The sequence below is a fragment of the Leptonychotes weddellii genome, chromosome 1 (genome assembly GCF_054177405.1).
Source record: "Leptonychotes weddellii isolate Sample4059 chromosome 1, ASM5417740v2, whole genome shotgun sequence".
NCBI classification, from domain to species: domain Eukaryota; kingdom Metazoa; phylum Chordata; class Mammalia; order Carnivora; family Phocidae; genus Leptonychotes; species Leptonychotes weddellii.
This window is the reverse complement of record NC_138369.1, coordinates 117,563,950-117,583,295: the sequence shown is the minus strand read 5'-3', so window position 1 is coordinate 117,583,295 and position 19,346 is coordinate 117,563,950. Positions and strand designations below refer to the sequence as shown.

Sequence of the window (19,346 nt, the reverse complement as noted above, 5' to 3'; positions counted from 1 at the left end):
GGCAGAAACCTCTTCGACATTGGCCATAGCAACTTCTTCCTAGATACATCCCTGGAGGCAAGGGAAACAAAACCAAAATGAACTATTGGAATGTCATCAAGATAAAAAGCTTCTGCACAGTGAAGGAAACAATTAATATAACTAAAAGGCAACCTTTGGAGTGAGAGAAGATATTTGCAGATGACATGTCTGAGAAAGGTTTGGTATCCAAAATCTATTAAGAACTTATCAAACTCAACACCCCAAAACCAAATAATCCAGTTAAGAAATGGGCAGAAGACATGAATAGTCATTTTTCCAAAGAAGACATATAGATAGCTAACAGACACATGAAAAGATGCTCAACAGCACTCATCACCAGGGAAATGCAGATCAAAACTACAATGAGATTATCACCTCACACCTGTCAGAATGGCTAATATTAACAACCCAGGAAACAGCAGATGTTGGCGAGGACGTGGAGAAAGGGAGCCCTCTTACACTGTTGGGAGGGAACACAAACCGAAGCAGCCACTCTGGAAAACAGTATGGAGGTTCCTCAAAAAGTTAACAACAGAATGGCTCAGCAATTGCACTACCAAGGATTTACCCAAAGGATACAAAAATACTGATTCCAGGGGGCACATGCATCCCAGTGTTTATAGCAGCATTATCAGCAATAGCCAAATTATAGAAAGAGCCCAAATATTCATCTACTGAAGATATGCATATATATACAATGGCCTATTACTCAGCCATAGAAAAGAATGAAATCTCGCTATTTGCAATGATGTGGATGAGCTAGAGTGTAGTATGCTATGCAAAACAAGTCAGGCAGAGAAAAACAAATACCACATGATTTCACTCATATGTGGAATTTAAGAAACAAAACAGATGAACATGAGGGAAAGAAAAAAAGAGAAGGGGGGAAGACAAACCATAAAACAGACTCTTAACTATGGAGAATAAACTGAGGGCTGCGGGAGGGAAGCTGGGTGGGAAGATGGGCTAAGTGGGTGATGGTGCATTAAGGAGGGCACTTGTGATGAGCACTGGGTGTTATATGTAAGTGATGAATCACCAAATTCCACTCCTGAAACCAATATTATATGTTAACTAGAAGTTAAATGAAAATTTGAAACAAAAAACCACAATGAGAGATTACCTTACACCAGAATGGCTAAAATAAAAAAGACAAGAAATAACAGGCGTTGGCAAGGATGTGGAGAAAAAGGAACCCTTGTGCATTGTTTGTGGGAATGTAAATTGGTGCATCCACTGTGGAAAACAGTATGGACGTTCCCCAAAAAATTAAAAATAGAAATACCATATGATCCAATAATTCCATTACTGGGTATTTACCCAAAGAAAACAAAAACACTAATTTAAAAGATATATGCACCCTATGTTTATTGCAACATCATTTACAACAGCCAAGATATGGAAGCAACCTAAGTGTCCATCAATAGATGGATGGACCAAAAAAAAATAAATCTTGCCATTTCTAATGACCTGGATGGAACTAGAGGGTATTATGCTAAGCAAAATAAGTCAATCAGAGAAAGACAATTATCATATGATCTCACTTATGTATGGAATTTAAGAAACAAAACATAGGGGAAGAGAGGAAAAAATAGAACAAGATGAAATCAGAAAGGAGACAAACCATGAGACTCTCAATCATAGGAAACAAACTGAGGGGTTCTGGAGGGGAGGGAGATGGGGACATGAGGTAATTGCTGGTGGACATTAAGGAGGGCATATGATGTAATGAGCACTGGGTATTATGTAAGATTGATGAATCACTGACCTCTACCTCAGAAACCAATAATATATTATATATTGAATATAAACTAAAAAAATGAAAAAAAAAAAAAGGATGGATAAGGAAAATGTGGTATGTACACACACACACACACACACACACGGAATATTATGCAGCCATAAAAAAAGAGATTGTGTCATTTGAGACAACATGGATGGACCTAGAGGGTATTACGCTAGTGAAATAAGTCAGACTGAGAAAGATAAATACCGTATGATTCTACTCCATAAGTGGAATCTACTAAAGAAAAAGGAATAAACAAACAGCACAATCAGACCAATAAATACGGACAATTGATGGATGCCAGAAGTGAAGGGTGTAGGATTTTTGGGCAAAATGGATGAAGGGGGGTGGGAGAAATAGGCTTCCAAGTATGGAACGAACAAGTTATGGGAATGAAAGTCACAGCATAAGGAATATGATGTAATGGGACAGATGGTAGCTACCCTTGAGGTGAACATAGCATAATGTATAAACTTGTCAAATCACTAAGTAGTATACCTGAAACTAATGTACCACTGTGTGTCTACTCAAAAAAAAAAAAAAATTCTGTAAGCCTCAGAAGACAAATATGGCCCTGCTCTTACATCTTAGTTTTATTCCAGTTAGACTTGTGTCAGACTTCTAACCTACAGAATTTGGGATAATAAATTTGTGTTGTTTTAAGCTATTAAGTTTGTGGTAATCTGCTGCAATAGCAATAAAAGGTAATACCTACTAAAAAATATTCCACAAATAAAAAATTCTAGGCCCACAATGGTGAATTCAAAATATGAAAAGAAATAACACCAACCTTACATAAACTCTTTCAAAAAAGAGGGGAGGGAGGAATACTTCATAAATTGTTTTATGAGGCCAGCATAACCCTAATACCAAAACCTGATAAAGACATTATAAGAAAATGAAATTACAGACCCTATATCCTTCATAAGCACAGATACAAAAGTCCCTAACACAATATTACTATACTAAACAGTAATATATAAAAGAATAACATTTTATAACAAAGTGCAATTTATTTCAGGGATGTAAAGTTGGCTTAACATTTGAAAATAAACTGAGGTAATTTACCATAATACCAAATGAAACAAACCAAAAAATATGATCTTGATAAATGGAGAAAAAGCATTTTCAAAATTCAACACCTATTCACAGTTCCCACCATGTCTATTTAATTAACATTTCACAGGGAAGTTCTAGCCAGAGCAGTAAGGCAGTATCAAGAGACAAAGAGCATGAAGATTGGAAAAAAATACTGAAACTGTCACTTTTCTCAAATGACATGACTGTGTATGTGAAAACTGAAAAGATTCTACACAAAACTAAAAATCTAGAATTGAATGAATTGAGCAAGGTTGTAGGTTAGAGTCAAAAGTATAAAAATTAATTGCATTTCTGTATTCTAGTAATGAGTAATTTGAAAATAAATGAAAGAACAATTCCATTTACCATAGCATCAAAAAACATACAAATTTTAGCTTAACAAAGGTTTGCCAGACGTCAACACTGAAGACTATAAGACATTCCTGAGATAAATTAAAGACGACCGAAAATAAATGGAGATACATCATGTTTATGGATTAGAAGACTCAATATTGTTAAGATGTCACTTGTTTCCAAATTGAACTATCCAAATCAAAATCATACCACGATTTTGTTTTAAAAATTGATCATCAGCTGATTTCAAAATCTATATGGAGATTAAAGGACCTAGGATAGCCATAATAATCTTGACAATAAAGTTGGAGAACTTTGATTACCTGATTTCAAAGTTCAGTATAAAATTATAGTAATCAAGGGGCGCCTGGGTCGCTCAGTCAGTTAAACGTCTGCCTTCGGCTCAGGTCATGATCCCAGGGTCCTGGGATGGAGCCCTGGTTGGACTTCCTGTTCAGTGGGGAGTCTGCATTTCTCTCTCCCCCTGCCCCTACACCCTGCTCGTGCTCTCTCTCTCCCTCTCTCAAATAAATAAATAAAATCTTTAAAAAAATAACAAACTATAGGGGCACCTGGGTGGCTCAGTCGGTTAAGCGTCTGCCTTCGGCTCAGGTCATGATCCCAGCGTCCTGGGATAGAGCCCACATTGGGCTCCCTGCTCAGTAGGAAGCCTGCTTCTCCCTCTCCCACTCCTGCTTGTGTTCCCTCTTTCACTGTGTCTCTGTCAAATAAAATCTTAAAAAAACCCACAAAACTATAGTAATCAAGATAGTGTGTTATTGCCACAAGAATAAATGAATAGATCAGAGAGCCCAAAAGTAGATCCATGTTTATAGTCAGTTAATTTTAAAGATTTTATTTTATTCTAGAGAGAGAGAGCATGCAGGAGCAGGGGGAGGTGTGGGGAGGGAGAGGGAAAAAGTCTCAAGCAGGCTCAGTGCTAAGTGCAGAACCCCACACAGGGCTCAATCTCACAACCCTGAGATCATGACTAAGGTTGGATGCTTAACCGACTGAGCCACCCAGGTACCCCTACAGTCAATTTATTTTAAAAAGAGACACCAAATGAATTCAATGGAGACAGAGAATATTTTCAACAAATGGAGCTAAACCAAACAGCCTTACGGGGGTTAGGAGGAAGGAAGATCCTTAGTCCTTGCCTCATACCCTACATATAAATGAATGAGAGAGGGATCATAGACCTAAACATAAAAGTGAAAACTGTAATGCTTTCAGAAGAAAACATAGGAAAATATTTTCATTACTTTGGGTTTGACAAGTATATTTTAGACAAGACACAAAAAACATGTAACCATAAAAAGAAAAAAAATTGGGACTTCATCAAAATACAGCATTTCTTCTGCAAACCAAAGTCACCATTAAGAAAATACCTCATGAACAACACAGGGGTCAAGGGCACTGACCTCCTGTGCACGAATATCCACTTTATAACTTTTGACTTCTCAAAACTTAACTATTAACAGCTTAACTGTTGGATTGGACGGCTTTACTGATAACATAAAGTCGATTAACATATACTTTGTATATGTATTATATTCTTACAATGTTAAGAAAATTGTAATAGAAAAGACATTTACAATACCGTGAAATATCCACATAAGGTGACTCATGCAGCTCAAACCCATGTTTTTCAGGGGTCAACTGAATATAGGCAAGCCACAGACTGGGGGAGGGGGGGAATGTGAGCAATACATTCACCTGGCAAAGGACTTAAATTCTTATATAAAGGATTCCAGCCATTCTGTAATGAGACAAGCAGTCTAATGAGAAAATGGTCAGAGACTTGAACAGGCATTTCAGAAAAAAAACCCCAAAACAAAAAACTGCCAATAAGCATATGAAAAGGAGTTAAACATCATTAATCATCATGCTATAGATATAATAGAAGTGGAACTCTCATAATTGCATACGAATGCACATAAAATGGCATATACAACAACTTTGGAAAATTTTTCAGCAGTTTCTTATAAAATTAAACATAAACCCAACTTGTGACCCAGCAATCCCAGTTATTTCAAAAGAGAAATTAAAACATGTCCAGAAAGAATGCTCATAACTTTATTTATAATCACACCAAACTGTAAATAATTCAGAGGTCCATAAATAAGAGAATGGACAAATTACAGGATGTTCATGAAATGGAACATGACTGAGTAGCAAAAAGAAACCAAGTACATATGCAACAATGTTGATGAATCTCATTTTGAGCAAATGTAAAGTTATACATGTTCACTTTTACCAGATGTAAAAGTGAACATGTATAATTCCACTTATATTAAATTCAAGAACAGGTAAAACTACTCTATGACAATAAAAAAATAGAAAAATGGTTGCAAGGGAGAAAGGGAGGAATAAATTCAATGGAAAGTGGCAAAAGGGAAGTTTCTGAGATGGTGGAAAATTATCTGGATTGCGGTAAGGATCACACAGATGTATATAGATTTGTTAAGTGATAGAATTCTAAAATCTATGCACTCCATGGTCCACAAATTTTACTTGAGGACAAATCATTTCCCCTGATTTATCAGAGGGCTATCTATCACTTCCAAAAAGAGTTGTTCACAGAGACATGTTTACTTATCTCCATTTATAGCAGCTTTGTCCTTGAGTCAGCTCTTCAAAAGAAAACTTGTTTCTGAATTCACTAAGTCTTCTGGTGAAAAGTTGCTCATAAAGTTTTATTTCTTGTCCTAAATTTCTTTTTTTTTTTTTTAAAGATTTTATTTATTTATTTGATAGAGAGAGACACAGTGAGAGAAGGAACAAAAGCAGGGGGAGAGGGAAAGGAGAAGCAGGCTTCCCGCAGAGCAGGGAGCCCGATGCGGGGCTCGATCCCAGGACCCTGGGATCATGACCTGAGCTGAAGGCAGACGCTTAACTGACTGAGCCACCCAGGCGCCCCTCTTGTCCTAAATTTCTAATTCAAAAAACATTACTCATCATCTTGTACCATAGAAGTTAAAGACTGAAGTTATCCTAGATATAGTCCAAACCCTCAACTACTTTTTAAATAAAAAGATGCCTAAACTGATTTGTCCAGGATCATATTATTTCCTTTCAGAAATAAAAAAACATATATCATACATTGTCACTCTTTGCATATACTAACACTTGGGCAAATATAACAGCTTACCTTATAATAAACGTATATTAGACAGTTATGTGTGCTTTAAATGGCAACTGAGGAAGCATAAGGAATAATGATTACCATTAGGAGGTTAGAATACTTTATATATAAATTGACATTATATCAGCTGTATTTTTTAAAAAGCACATATTTTCATTTCCAAGTTCATATTGGCTGGTTTTTGATGAGTGATGCAATTTCTAGTTGAAGTGTGTTGGTCTTTACAGCTGGGACACTTGTATCAGGCCGCTTTTCAGGAGCTGTACTGATGATCTATAAAATCTGGGCAAATGAAAAACTTATAGATTTTTGACACTGGAGTCAGTGAATGGCGTAATAGCATCCCTGTACCATATGGAAGGTAAATGTAATAAAATTTCACCAAAAAAGTTTTTGGCAGTGTTAGTTGTGACAAGTAGATAGAGGCTTAAAATGCTTAAATAATGAAAAAACACTTTTAATTACGTAGGAAAATTTTTATTCAATAAATATAATTTCATAAACTTTAAAAAATTACTGAAAGCTATACAATAAGTAACTACACTTACTGACAATGCAGAGAAATGTTAAAGGATTTTATTAGACAGCCACAGTGTCTGAGGTCCTGGATTTTAAACCAAGTGTTGCTACAGTATTGCCAACTACTAATTCCCCATAAAAATCTAACAATCACCATTATTAGAAACGTATCATTAGTTGTGATCTATTTTTTTGTAGGAAAATCATTCAAGTGTTCTCACATAAACAGCACTTTAATAATGTTCTATTTTTATGAAAATAGATGACTCATTTCAAGATAGAAATAAAAATGTCTCAGAAGCAGGACCAAAATTAATAAAACATATTTTACATAACTCTTTGGTGTGTTTCTTTTATGAATACCTGCTTATATCACACTTCAGCGTGATCTTTACAGGAAAACACAAGCATAGATGGTTTTGCCTTTTCTCCTGCCCCCAATAACTTCTCAGAGTAGCATATTTAAAATTTTTTTTGGTATTAACTGTCAATTTTTTTAGTGGCTTTGACTTCTGCCTATCAGGAGTCTCAAGCTTCTCACACAAGCTCAATTCCACAATCCACAATCTTATAGCAGAAACGACCTGGTCTGAGTAAAGGAATTTCCTGATGCGGTAATTTGCCTCAGTTTAATCTCCTACTCAGGACAGTGCCAGAGTTTGGATAGGTCTGGGAAGCCTTTTTGGACATCATGGAGATTGAGACCCAAGGAGGAGGGCAGTTAAGAGAAATTCAAACTAAATTCTCCCCTTCTTTCTTCTCAACTCCACAGCAAGCTTGGTAGCTGTAGTTCTCCTGGCCCATACTCTAATCCTCCTAAGGTGAGCCTATTGCTTGCTGAAGCTGAGGAAGGGTACTGAGTTATCTTTTAAAGCAGCTGATGGGCAATTTTGAAAACCGTCTTAGTGCCTACTACTATCTTCAGGGCTACAGCCTTCAGACTAGGTAGTAAAGGTAAGAAAGTGAGGCAAACAGATTTGAGACCATCAATTAGTAAAAACACATGTAGCATCTTACTCTGGTTTTGGCAGGTTTAAAAGTAACAATTGCCAACATCATACTCTCCAAAGAATTTTAAAGAAATATGCAAAGGGGATTGTTTTGTGATTACTGGCTACATAATAAGTTTTAAAATATGAGTATTAGCACTAGAAAACTATTTAAAGCTTATAGACAACAGTTACTTTCTTAAATAAATTGAAGAAAGCTCTTTTCTTATAATAATTTTCCTTTAAAAAGAGGTTTCCAACAGAGTAGGATGAGCATTATCAGTAGATGACATTTACTTTTTTTTGACATAAAGTTCTTAAATAACTTCAGATAGTCAATGCAGACAATTACATCACCACCTTCAGCACCATATAGCCTGGCTGACCTTCACTGCTGCAGTTGGTCAGAGACTGCTTGGATGGCTTTGTGGTCCTTCTCTAGTGTCAGCAGTCAGTTTGGTTTATGGCAAACAAACACTGTAAATTGTTAAGGAAGATGTAATGCAGGACTATTACATGTCATTTTGTTAGATAAATATTTTATAAGACATTCTAAGAAAAAACAAATTCTGAGTTATCTTCCACTAAACTACCCTGAGTATTTTCTGCAATTTTCCTCCTCTGGAACATGAATTGGTAAGTGAATATATTGTACACTGTATTACCCCTTTAATGTATTTCCAGAATCACAGTATATTCTTAAACTCAATTTTGGAATATCTAAGTTAAAGAAGGGCTATTAATGAAAATTAATATTTAAGTTGAAATTCATAATCTAATATCCTTGCATTACTGAAACAGACAAATGTTATATTAGCAAGAAAATAAAAACTTAAAAAAAACAGTTTACCAGCAAACAAGGTAAAGTCTTAATTCTTGACTCTATCATTCTTTCCCTACTAGCCCAATTCCAGAAGTCTTATATTCCTGAGATGGGAAGAGGTGGAAGGTTGAAGAATATATCTACAGAAAGGAATTCTCAAGAGAATATTCTCAAGAGAAAATTTTGGAAAACCTTATTTAACCATTTCCATACAATTTTAAATGTGTATGTACACAATCACATACTTAGAGCTCGGTAAGTTCTTTAACCAATAATCATTTCCAAGTTTTAAAATGACGTTACTTTTTATCAAAACAAATGACAACACTGATAATATGATAAACTCAGGATGGAAATTAAGTACTGAAGTACAGTGAGTCAATTACAGCAATATGTACCTGATTAATCATTCTTAGCATTTTAATTTATGCTGCCATTACCCCTTAAGATTTAGCATTTTAAACTTTGTTTCACTTACATCCTGTAGCCATGACTGAAAATATACCTAGTAATGGGACACTGAACAGATTTCACTTCACTGTGGTAGTCTACTATAACTTAGATAACATACACTAACCTAAAAATAATAGGATTCTTATGTGAAATCCTTTATTCTGCACTCTAGCTTACTGAAAGGCAAGAGCAATTCTAAATTAGCCACAGAAAGAGCTCTTATCTTTTTGTTTGAATTACCCTAATATTTTGATTTATATGATTAAAGATATTTGCAATATTAAAAATACTGTCCAAACTTGTTTTTTATTGATATAGTTGAACTTTACAACAGTGTCATAAAATACTATAAACAGAGCCTTCAGATAGAGGGAAAAAAAGGCAAATTTAAATATATTAACCAGATTAAAGCATGCAAAAGATCCAATGATAAACACATTAATAATATGCTAATGCTATATAATTTACCCACTAATCACAAAAATTTTAAAGATCAACTTGAAATTTGGTGAATGGACTTGATTCCTGATTTATATATATAATATACCCTTTGCATGTATATGCTTAACTTGACTGGTTGTGTTACAGTATTTAGAGAAGTTTGGTATTGGTATATATTTACTATCCACAATGCAGTAAATAATGGTGGGAAATGCATTCTCCTAATTTGCTCTGTGAACTTAGAAAGCACTAAAGAATTAACAACATGGGTCACTGAGGGACCAAAATTCCTTTCTATTCACATTAACTTTTTGCATGAAAATCTTCAAATATAACTCTAATAAAAAAATAGAGTTTTCAGGGCAAACTTTTCAGCATAATTTACAGAAGCAGATCTGAATAGAAGACTCAATAACCAAGTTAATACTAAAAAATACAATTAATTAGGAAGTACTTCCCTTTTCTACCTGGATATTAAAATATAGTGGCCTTAGCAAGAGGATGAAATGCCATTTGGAGTCCCATAAGCACAAGGGACAACCCAGAGAGATGGAAAATGTCTCTTTCACAAACTCTAACATGTTCAGATTTAAATTAAAGGGGTTGAAAGGGGTTTATGTCAATGCTTTTTATTTGTTTGCCATTATAACTGAGTGGTATGAAATACTCGAGAAATTTCAAAAAGTAATTCTGCAGAACTAGTGTGGTCATTACCAGGATGATCACACTGAATTTTAGGAAAGGAGTTGAAATGGTTCCCACAAAGTACTACTGCCCCTTTAACAAGTAGATGAGTCCATTGTGGAGAGAGTCAAGATGCTCCTGTCGTTGGTATAGAAAGGATCCGATGCACTCCAAGATCTAAAGTAACAATAAGAGAAAAGTTTGGCTCACCAGGACCTATGTTTTAAGTGAGACAAAAATTTACTCTAAAACTTAGGATCAAAATGAAATTTGAATATTAAAATAATCACTTATTGATTCATTTTTAAATGCTAAGAGAAGTTCTTCATACTAGCCTTGAATGACCAGTCTATTTATATAATACAAGAACTTGGAAAAAAAATAATGCTCTAGTCATTATATAAAATATTAGCCAAAATTCAGACATTCATTAGCAGTAAAACAATTTCTGTAAGTAGTAAAGCATGAGATGCTCTTAAAATTTTAACAATACAATAAGAAATAAGTATGTTACTAAGAGTTATGCACAATCAGTTTTACTGAAAAGCAACTAGGCTATATTTTGACATTATAGAAGCAAACAAACATCCCACTTACCAAAAGCTTTGGAATGAAATAGTAATATGTTCATATTATATTATACTATTTCTTTTCAGCTATAAATTCTATTCTAAAGATTTTAGCACAATTAGCTTGAATGCAGTAAATGGTTTATTCAATAGGTATCAAAGACAGCTGTGACTCCTTAGGGTTTTCACTTAACTGAGAATAAACCTTTAATGGTCTGGAAAATTTACTGTCTGAATAATAAGGCCTATAAGCAATTAATTACATAATGCTTTATTTGTAGCTCTATTAATTTAAGCTAAAATAACTCAAGACCAGAAATAGCCTTCCATGCTTAAAACAGCCTAACCCATTTCAAGGACAGTATCAGGATTACCAAGTCAAAGGTGGCTTTTCTTAGAGAAGACTAAAAGCACTAAACAATAAATACATTTTATGTAACTTTTTCCAGGGTTCCTACTTTTCTAAACAAAGATGTTGGAGGAAGAGACTAGCATTTAAAATGGCTTTTAAATTCACTCATCAAATATCCACTGCTTCCTTGAGATTCTGTACGTAGTTTAAGTTTAAATCAATTAAGCAAGCACAGTGATAATGAAGTTTGGAACCTAGAAATTTTACAAAGTTGGCAAAGAGGAACACAAATAAGCTACAACCATACTGGTAGCTTACAAATTCTCTAATTTTAAACATCTTAGTTTAAGGAAGGGCCTGTTCACTACTGTCTCTCTCTAGTACGTAGAACTGCACTTGATACATAGCAGGCAGTATTTGTAAAATAAATAAATGAATGAAGTGAGTCTATGAACATTTCTTAAAAGTATTTATCCAAGAAGAAGTATGCTTAGATACATATGACAAAACATAGCTCCCAACACCCTAATTATCGGGAGTCACTCAGTTTCTATTCCCAAATTGCCAATATTTTATATTAGTTTTTCCTCTTTTCCAACCATTGCTTACATAGAAGAACTTTATTAGGTAAGGTTTCTTTTGTTTTTGATCTTTCCAAAGCACACATGTGCATTCATATGTTAAATATCATATTTGACAGAACATTAAATACTGGAACTACATATTAACTATTAAGTCCTTTCTATTTAGAAAATAGGTTTGATTAGGATAAAGTAACTGTTGGTAAAATGCATAGAGAAAATCATTTATTGCTGAAGTACAGGCTTTAGTGTACAGCATGGCATATTCTTCATATAGCACCATGATGCTACATCTGAAACCGAGCCTGCAATATGGCATATTCCTTTGAAAACATCAATTAATAAAATGTAAGAATTTTTGTGCCTGGATGGTAAAAGTCTTTAATCAGTAGAATGTGCATATGAAAGCACGAGTTGTATTTCTCAAGTGATGCTCATTACCTCTTATGCTTAATAGGTTAATAGAACAAATATCCAAGGGCTTCTACATCTTGTAACAGAAGTAGTAGTCTTGTTTCACCTTTTAAGTTAGACATGAAATGGAAATGTAGAATAAAGGCTGTTTCACAACGCAGAGTACTAACCACTATACGATCACGGCAATAAAGGCTGTTTCAATATCAAAACAGAAATGCCAAACGTCTTTCTCTAATACAATTATATGGAAAAAAACAAAAACAAAACTCTACATATCAGAATGACTTTCAAAGTTTAAATATGATAATGGATATATGGCAATTTCCATATAGCCCTTTGAAAAGCGCCAAGTGGTTTTTCATATTGTATGATTTTTATCCACTAGAAAAAAACTGAATAGATCTTAAAGGACTTTTTAGATTATTCATTTGGAAAAAAAAAGGGAGGATAATGACAGTACTAACCAATAACATAACCTGAGATGTTGGACAAAAATGGTAAGATATTTATAGTCTTGTCAAACAAGATATTACTGTTAAACATTTTATTAGGAAAATAAAAAAAATCTTACAAAAGAAAATATTATGATACAATTTTAAGTGAAAAAAAGTACAGATGATAAGAGCCACCTTCAGGAGAATGTGCTGAAATAAATCCCCTATTTCCAGGGGCAGGTTCAAAGGGATAATACAGTGTAAAAATGGCTACGTAAAGAAAAATGGGGGTCTATTATCTGAGTAATGGATATCAAACAATGAGAATATATATATAAAGCAAAAAATATTTTTGGCTTATTTAAAATTACAGTTTTTTTAATAGTGAAGATGTATACTGTCATTAAAATTAAATTAAAATTAAAATCCCTGTTGAAGCAGAAATTTAAAAAATTCTGTGGAAGTTCTATAGCAGTCTCTTAGTCTAACTCCCACCTTAGTTCTATACAGTAAAGATGTTTTAATAAGTAAAATAATACTATAAAGTAGGTCCTTCTGGAACTTCTTTTGGAAAACTTGGTGGCCTGGGTACATGACAGAGCTCCTTTCTAATAATGCATTTTATAATACATTTGTGTAAGTCAAAATACATAAGTCCCAATAAATTTAACTGTTCATAGTAATTCTTTTATGTAGAATAAAATTACTACAAAATGATACCACAGCATTATGGAAATATTTTTGATCACATGTTATAATCAATAAATGGAGACTGAAAACACAGATGTTTTAAGAATGCTATTTATAAATGCAACTGTACCACAAAGACATGGCCATAACTAAAGGCAAAGTGGGAACTAATAAGTTCACCAGTAAATGTTACCTGAATTTTATGATACATATGAATGATAATTACTCATCATTTTTAAAACAAAAAGCTAAACAAATATTAAAAATTATTTTATCAGCAGATAATAGTGCCTCCTCCACCCCCTCTATTCCCTGCCCCTGGGGTATATTCCAAACTTTTCCAGGCCATGGCACACTTAGAAAGTGATTATTCATGTGGTACACGGTGGGCAATGGAAATCACCATCTATCTATCCCTGCCCATCTATAACTCTTCCTGCACACCAGTGCACTGCTGCTCTCATTTTAGGAATAAGATATAATTCACCTTAAGAACACCAAAGCATGAAAAAAGTTATTTCTAATTCCTAATGTTCCCTGAATAATATGTCCCTTGGGGAAATAATGAAGAAATGAATCCATTTCACTTTTAAATAAATTTAAGTGGCATTTACCAAAACATGGCATTTTTTGTTATGATCCACAAAAGCAAGCACTGATATATCTAATTCAAGAAATAGATTTGGGAGGGGACAGAAATGCTAAGATTCTTCTAAACCATAATTTAATGTGCCTATTCTAACTTAAAAACTTTTAATTAGACCATGAATACCAAGTAAAAAAATATCACAACTCATTTTAAAAACCTCATTACAGAGATAAAATGGTGTAGGAGAGCAGAAATACAGCCTTTTGTGTTTATAAATACCTCAAAGTCTCAAATGACTGAACAGAAAATATACATGAAGAGTAAGAGAAGCAAAATCCTTTGATTTTACTATTATGTGTAGACTATTTTGTAAATACAAAAAGCAAACAAACAAAAAACAAATACAGGAAATAAAACAGTAATATAAGGTATAATCAAAAAAAGAAAGTTATAAAAACCAAATAAGTATCATATACACACTCCTATTCACCATATTTTAGAAAGACTGTAAAGAAAATTTTTTGTTCATTAGATGAAGTCTCTTCAAAGGTGCTTTCTCTTCCTTTGTTAGCGAAAGAGCCCCCTACCCCAAAGCCACAAAATGAAATCTACCATCAAAGAGTGCTAATAAATAGCACACCTCCCACTTCAGTTGGTAAAACCAGCTGCTGATTTATTAGGTATCTAGAGATGCAGGTTCATCCTGTTCCAGTTTATAGGACACTCATCTGCAGCAAAGGCTACTTAGAGAAATTTCACACCTGCTGACATGGGTTGGACTACATCTTCCTACTACTCGTTCCAGCATTCTTCCAACAGATGCGCATGCTGTTTCTCCTTCTGGGAAACAGCACATGGAGTCCAAGCACTTGATACCTGAATTTGCTTCAGTAAGCTGGAGGAGTTGAAGCAGAAAAAAATTAGTTATTTATAGATCTGGATTTCCAAAAAGCATTAAAAAAAAAAAAAAAACGACAACAAGCACTTTAAAGTCAAAAGTAATGTATATAAATATACATGTTTTCTATAATATGAAAATGTATGGAAGGCTTTAAGACTAATATACAAAAATATTTAAAAGGCAGTGTCCTAAATTAGAAAATGGATAAAATAATTATGTAAAAATAAGTAGCTGGTTATTATTTAAATCTGCAAAGATTTTGGATTTTAATGTCTTACTTTAACAATTTATTACAGCCAAAATGATTTACATCAACCACTCAAATTGAATTCTAATTCTTCTTTGAGTTTTTGTGTAGGTGAAATGCTCCTGCAATTTCAATGAAAAATGTCTAGCAATTGAGAAAAACGGAGTGTGAACCATTCTGAAGACTGGGAAATAATAACCAGGCAAGACCTAACCCCAATCTTCAACAACAACAACAACAGTAGCAAATACTTTATGTAATGTTTTCTATGTGCTGGGTTCTAAGCACTCTACATATATCCACTGAAACAATCCTTGAAAATTTATTATAATTTTATAATTCTCCTTGAAAAAAAGCATCATTTACCTTAAATTTGCTAAGCAACTATTAAGTGCCAATTAAGCCCATAATCAGCTTATCTTGCTTTTAAAAAATTTACTGATTAATTTAAGCTACTGTATTAAAATCCACTAAACAAATGACTTACTACTATTTTTATTAATTTCTGAAGGTATGCAAGATTTGTACTGATTCAGGCATAAATAATCCAGCAAAATAACTTAAAGCCATTACTACTAATAATTTTAATCCTGTTAAAATGAGGGGAAGAAATGGTATGATCACATAGCCCAATGAATCCCAACCCTGGTTTTCACATGATCAAGTATACTCCTTAATTTCTCTTAAACTGTTTTTCGTTCACTTTCCTTTACAACATATATAACATACTGTGTAACAAATCTTTGGAAAGTATAGAGGAAGGAGAACAAAAATAGATTCATTAGAGGGTTGCAATTCACAAAGGTTGGGAGTCACAAAGGCATGGCAACAGGGGACATTTGTGGAGACACACACAACGGACATAAGATGGATATGATGGAACATAAATAACCTGGTGCTCGGAATATAAGGAACGGGTGAGGTCCTGCAAAATCCCTGCTCAGAGTAATCCTGCCAAATACCAAGCAGTGCAAGACAACATGGTTCCTGTCTGGCAATTACCTAATTGCACCAACGTCTTAGGGTCTGCTAAGAACTGAGAAATAGCCAAATTTTACTAGTTCTTTCATTACAATACCCTTGGTTTAGGACTGTTTATGGTACTGTTTCTTAAACTGTTTTTTGAGAGATGTTTACAGATGTCTCATGAAAAAATGTTCTGTGGCCAATTAATTAAGTTTGGGAAACACTAATTCAATGATGGTCTAAACAGACTTTTTGAGTAAAGGACCATCAATAAGTCAGGATGCATGGTCAGTCTCCAGGGGGAGAGCTGGACATAGTGCAATTCTCAAACTGTTTTTTTTTTTTTTTCCCCAGTAAAATCTTCCATCCTACCCCCACTGCCCCTGGGAATCAATCAACACTAGGAAGAACATTAATATCCAGAGGAACAGTTTAAAAAATGCTGGTTTAAGAATTAAACCAGGTTTAAGGATTTTATCATCTCCCAGTTTCCTCCTTGGGTCCTTAGGCTCCAATTTCCTCCATCTCAAAATCACCCTCCACAGGAAGCAGGACTCGAAAGCTCCCACATACTCAAAGGTGAAAGTACAATACTGCAAGGAGGCCTTTAAGGCCCTTTATAACCTGACCTCAGGCTGCCTTTCTTGCTCAACTTCCCAATGCTCCTGTACAGTCTTCACACAGCCAACCAGTGCAGTGTTCCTTGCCTTCGGGCAGATGTCTGGGCCTGTCACCAATTACGGTCAGAATGCTGACCCCTACACCTAGTTCAGTTTAAATACCATCATCTCCATGAAACTTCCCTCACCTCTCCAACTACCAGTAATCTCTCTCTGGATTCTATTGTACTGCTTGTTTGCATAACTTAAATGGTACGAGCACTTAAATTCAACTTGTATTTATTGAGCAAGGCACTGTGCTGATTCCCAGAGGGGATGGCAATCTAGTAAGTTAATAAGGGTAAAGAAAGGATGGGAGATAAGTCAGGAACAAATAATGGTAGTTATATTAATGGAATGCTTACTATGTATGTGCCAGTTCCTATGTAAAATGCTTCTCATGGATTATTCTCATTTAAAACTTAAAACAAACTTTTGGGGTAAGTACCATATTCAGAAACATTTTACAGATGAGGAAAGAGAGAAGTTGAGAATTTGTTCAAGATCACCCTGCTGAGGCTTGAGTCTTGGTTTCTTTAATTCCAGAGCTCAAACCTCTTCATCATGCCATTATACTGCCTTCTTATAATTATGGTAATGAGGCTGACTACAAATATTAACAAAGAGGAGGGAAAGCTCAAACCCAGCTGTTGTTGTTGGTACTGGTGGGAGGGCATGAAAGAGTTGATGAAAAAGATAGCATCTGAAACACATTTTAAAGACTGGGTGGGATTTCAGTAGTTGGAGATGGGAGAGAAAGAGCATTCTAGGCTAAGCAAAGAGAATGAGTAATTATATGTGGGTAGAAAAGTATGATGTGTATTCAGCACATGTTTAGCCTACGTATAAGAAAGTAGTTGTTACACCTGCCCCCTTGCAAAAAGACTAGTGCGACTTAAAGTGTGATCCATGCATCAGTGTTGGTCCAAAAACATTTGTTACTGGCCTATGAGGAGATTAAGTGTTTCTGGTCTGTACGAATAAGAGGTTAGAAAATTTTATGGCAATTTGACAGAATACTTTTATAACTATTAAATCTAATAGTAATTTAAAAATCAGAGCTTATTTTATATGTCTTTTAAATTTCATTTCCTAGTACACATTTTGACCCTTAAACAAGATGGGTTTGGACTGCACAGGTCCACTTATAAATTTTTTTCAATAAATACACATACAGTACTATAAATATATTCTCTCTTCCTTTTGATTTTTTCTCTAGCTTACTTTATTGTGAGAACAGAGCATATAATACCTGTAAGATACAAAATATGTGTTAATTGGCACTTTTATGTTATCGATAAGGGTCCCGGTCAAGAGTAGGCAATTAGTTAGGTTTTTGGGGAGTCAAAAGTTATACCTGGATTTTTTTACTGCATGAAGTGTCAGCGTCCCTAACCCCCACATTGTTCAAGGGTAACTGTGACTCATTTTTATTGTATTTTACCAAAGTATTGGTCCATGATGGACTGGAAATTAAAAACAACAAAACAAAACAAGAGAACAAACCAGTCTTTCATATGTGGCTAGAGAACCCTAAACTACACCAGAAACTACAGAGAGCAAGGAGTTTGCCTGGTACTTCTTAATTTAACAACTTGTGCTTTGCTTATATAGCTGGTGCTCACCTTTCAAGGATTCACTGAAGATGAAGTCCATAAGGTCAGCAGCATTTGAGTGACCACGTATGAGCACAACACCGCTTAGGTCTGGATCTGACTTTAGGTAATTATGTTGCTTTGCACTTATTACCTCTCACTTTAAAATCTAAGGACAGGTATTACTACATGGATAACCCCAAAGAGAGTAAACATCTCGAAATATCAAAAATATTATAAAGAAATGACTTCCTTAAGATCACCTTTTGAATTAGCAAAAATATATTTCCTTTTTTTCTCTAAAGAGAAAAAAAAACCCAGCTGTTTTAAAAATGCTGAATGCTGGTTAACTGTGCTTCTGTAAAGCTGCTATTTATATAAAAAACTACACTGTTCTCCAGCAAATGTCCAAGCTCCACCACTTTCCCATATACATATCTTTGATCTCATATTCAGGAACTGGGAGACCAGCCAGATACATGTAGCCACAGCTGCCAATTAAGTGGGAGTAGGAAAAGGGTAGAACATTTAAATCTCATTTCATTCAAAGTAAGGAGAGGGAATTATTCCTTTTGTTTCTTTTTTTTTTTTTTTTGAACTGCTTATAAATACTAGACAAGGAAAAAAAAAAGCAAAGTAATAGGAGTGAGATCCTCCCTGGTGGCACTTTAATTTACCAGAAATTTTGAATCATTGGTAAGACCCTCTGCCACATCTGCTTCCCAGGAATGACCATATACCTTAGAGCTGAAAGGGCTGCCAAGCAAAACAACTACGGAGATTCAACATAATTATGTATGGCTAATAAAAATTTTCATCTTTATAAAAGAACTTGCCTTCTGAAATAAATTCTGACTCACTGCTCTTGTTTCTATTATTTTCATATCAATGAGAGTAAACATTTAAAAGTTTCTCCTAGTGCTTCTATTTCTATCTTCTATTTTTCTTGAATCTTCTAGATGTTAGAACATTGTCATACATCTTTAAATTATTTAGTCTTTCTTATGACATTTTACCTATCAAATCAAATAAGTCTTTTTAAGTTTAG

The 19,346-nt window shown here is 34.4% G+C and overlaps 1 protein-coding gene and 1 long non-coding RNA gene across 2 annotated transcripts in view; both read right to left on the bottom strand.

Moving 5' to 3' along the window:
* The window catches only part of LOC115944840 (uncharacterized), a 325,497-nt gene that overhangs the window by 149,894 nt on the left and 156,257 nt on the right, over window positions 1–19,346 (bottom strand). The window lies entirely within an intron of this gene.
* Window positions 9,461–19,346, bottom strand: part of ATP11B (ATPase phospholipid transporting 11B (putative)) — a 117,260-nt gene continuing 107,374 nt past the window's right edge. The window contains exons 29-30 of the mRNA XM_006745182.3: window positions 14,692–14,825; window positions 9,461–10,475 (exon numbers count right to left, since the gene is read on the bottom strand). Of these exons, the coding sequence (XP_006745245.1) occupies window positions 10,394–10,475; window positions 14,692–14,825 (216 nt within the window). The 3' untranslated portion in view covers window positions 9,461–10,393. The remainder of the gene's footprint in view (window positions 10,476–14,691; window positions 14,826–19,346) is intronic.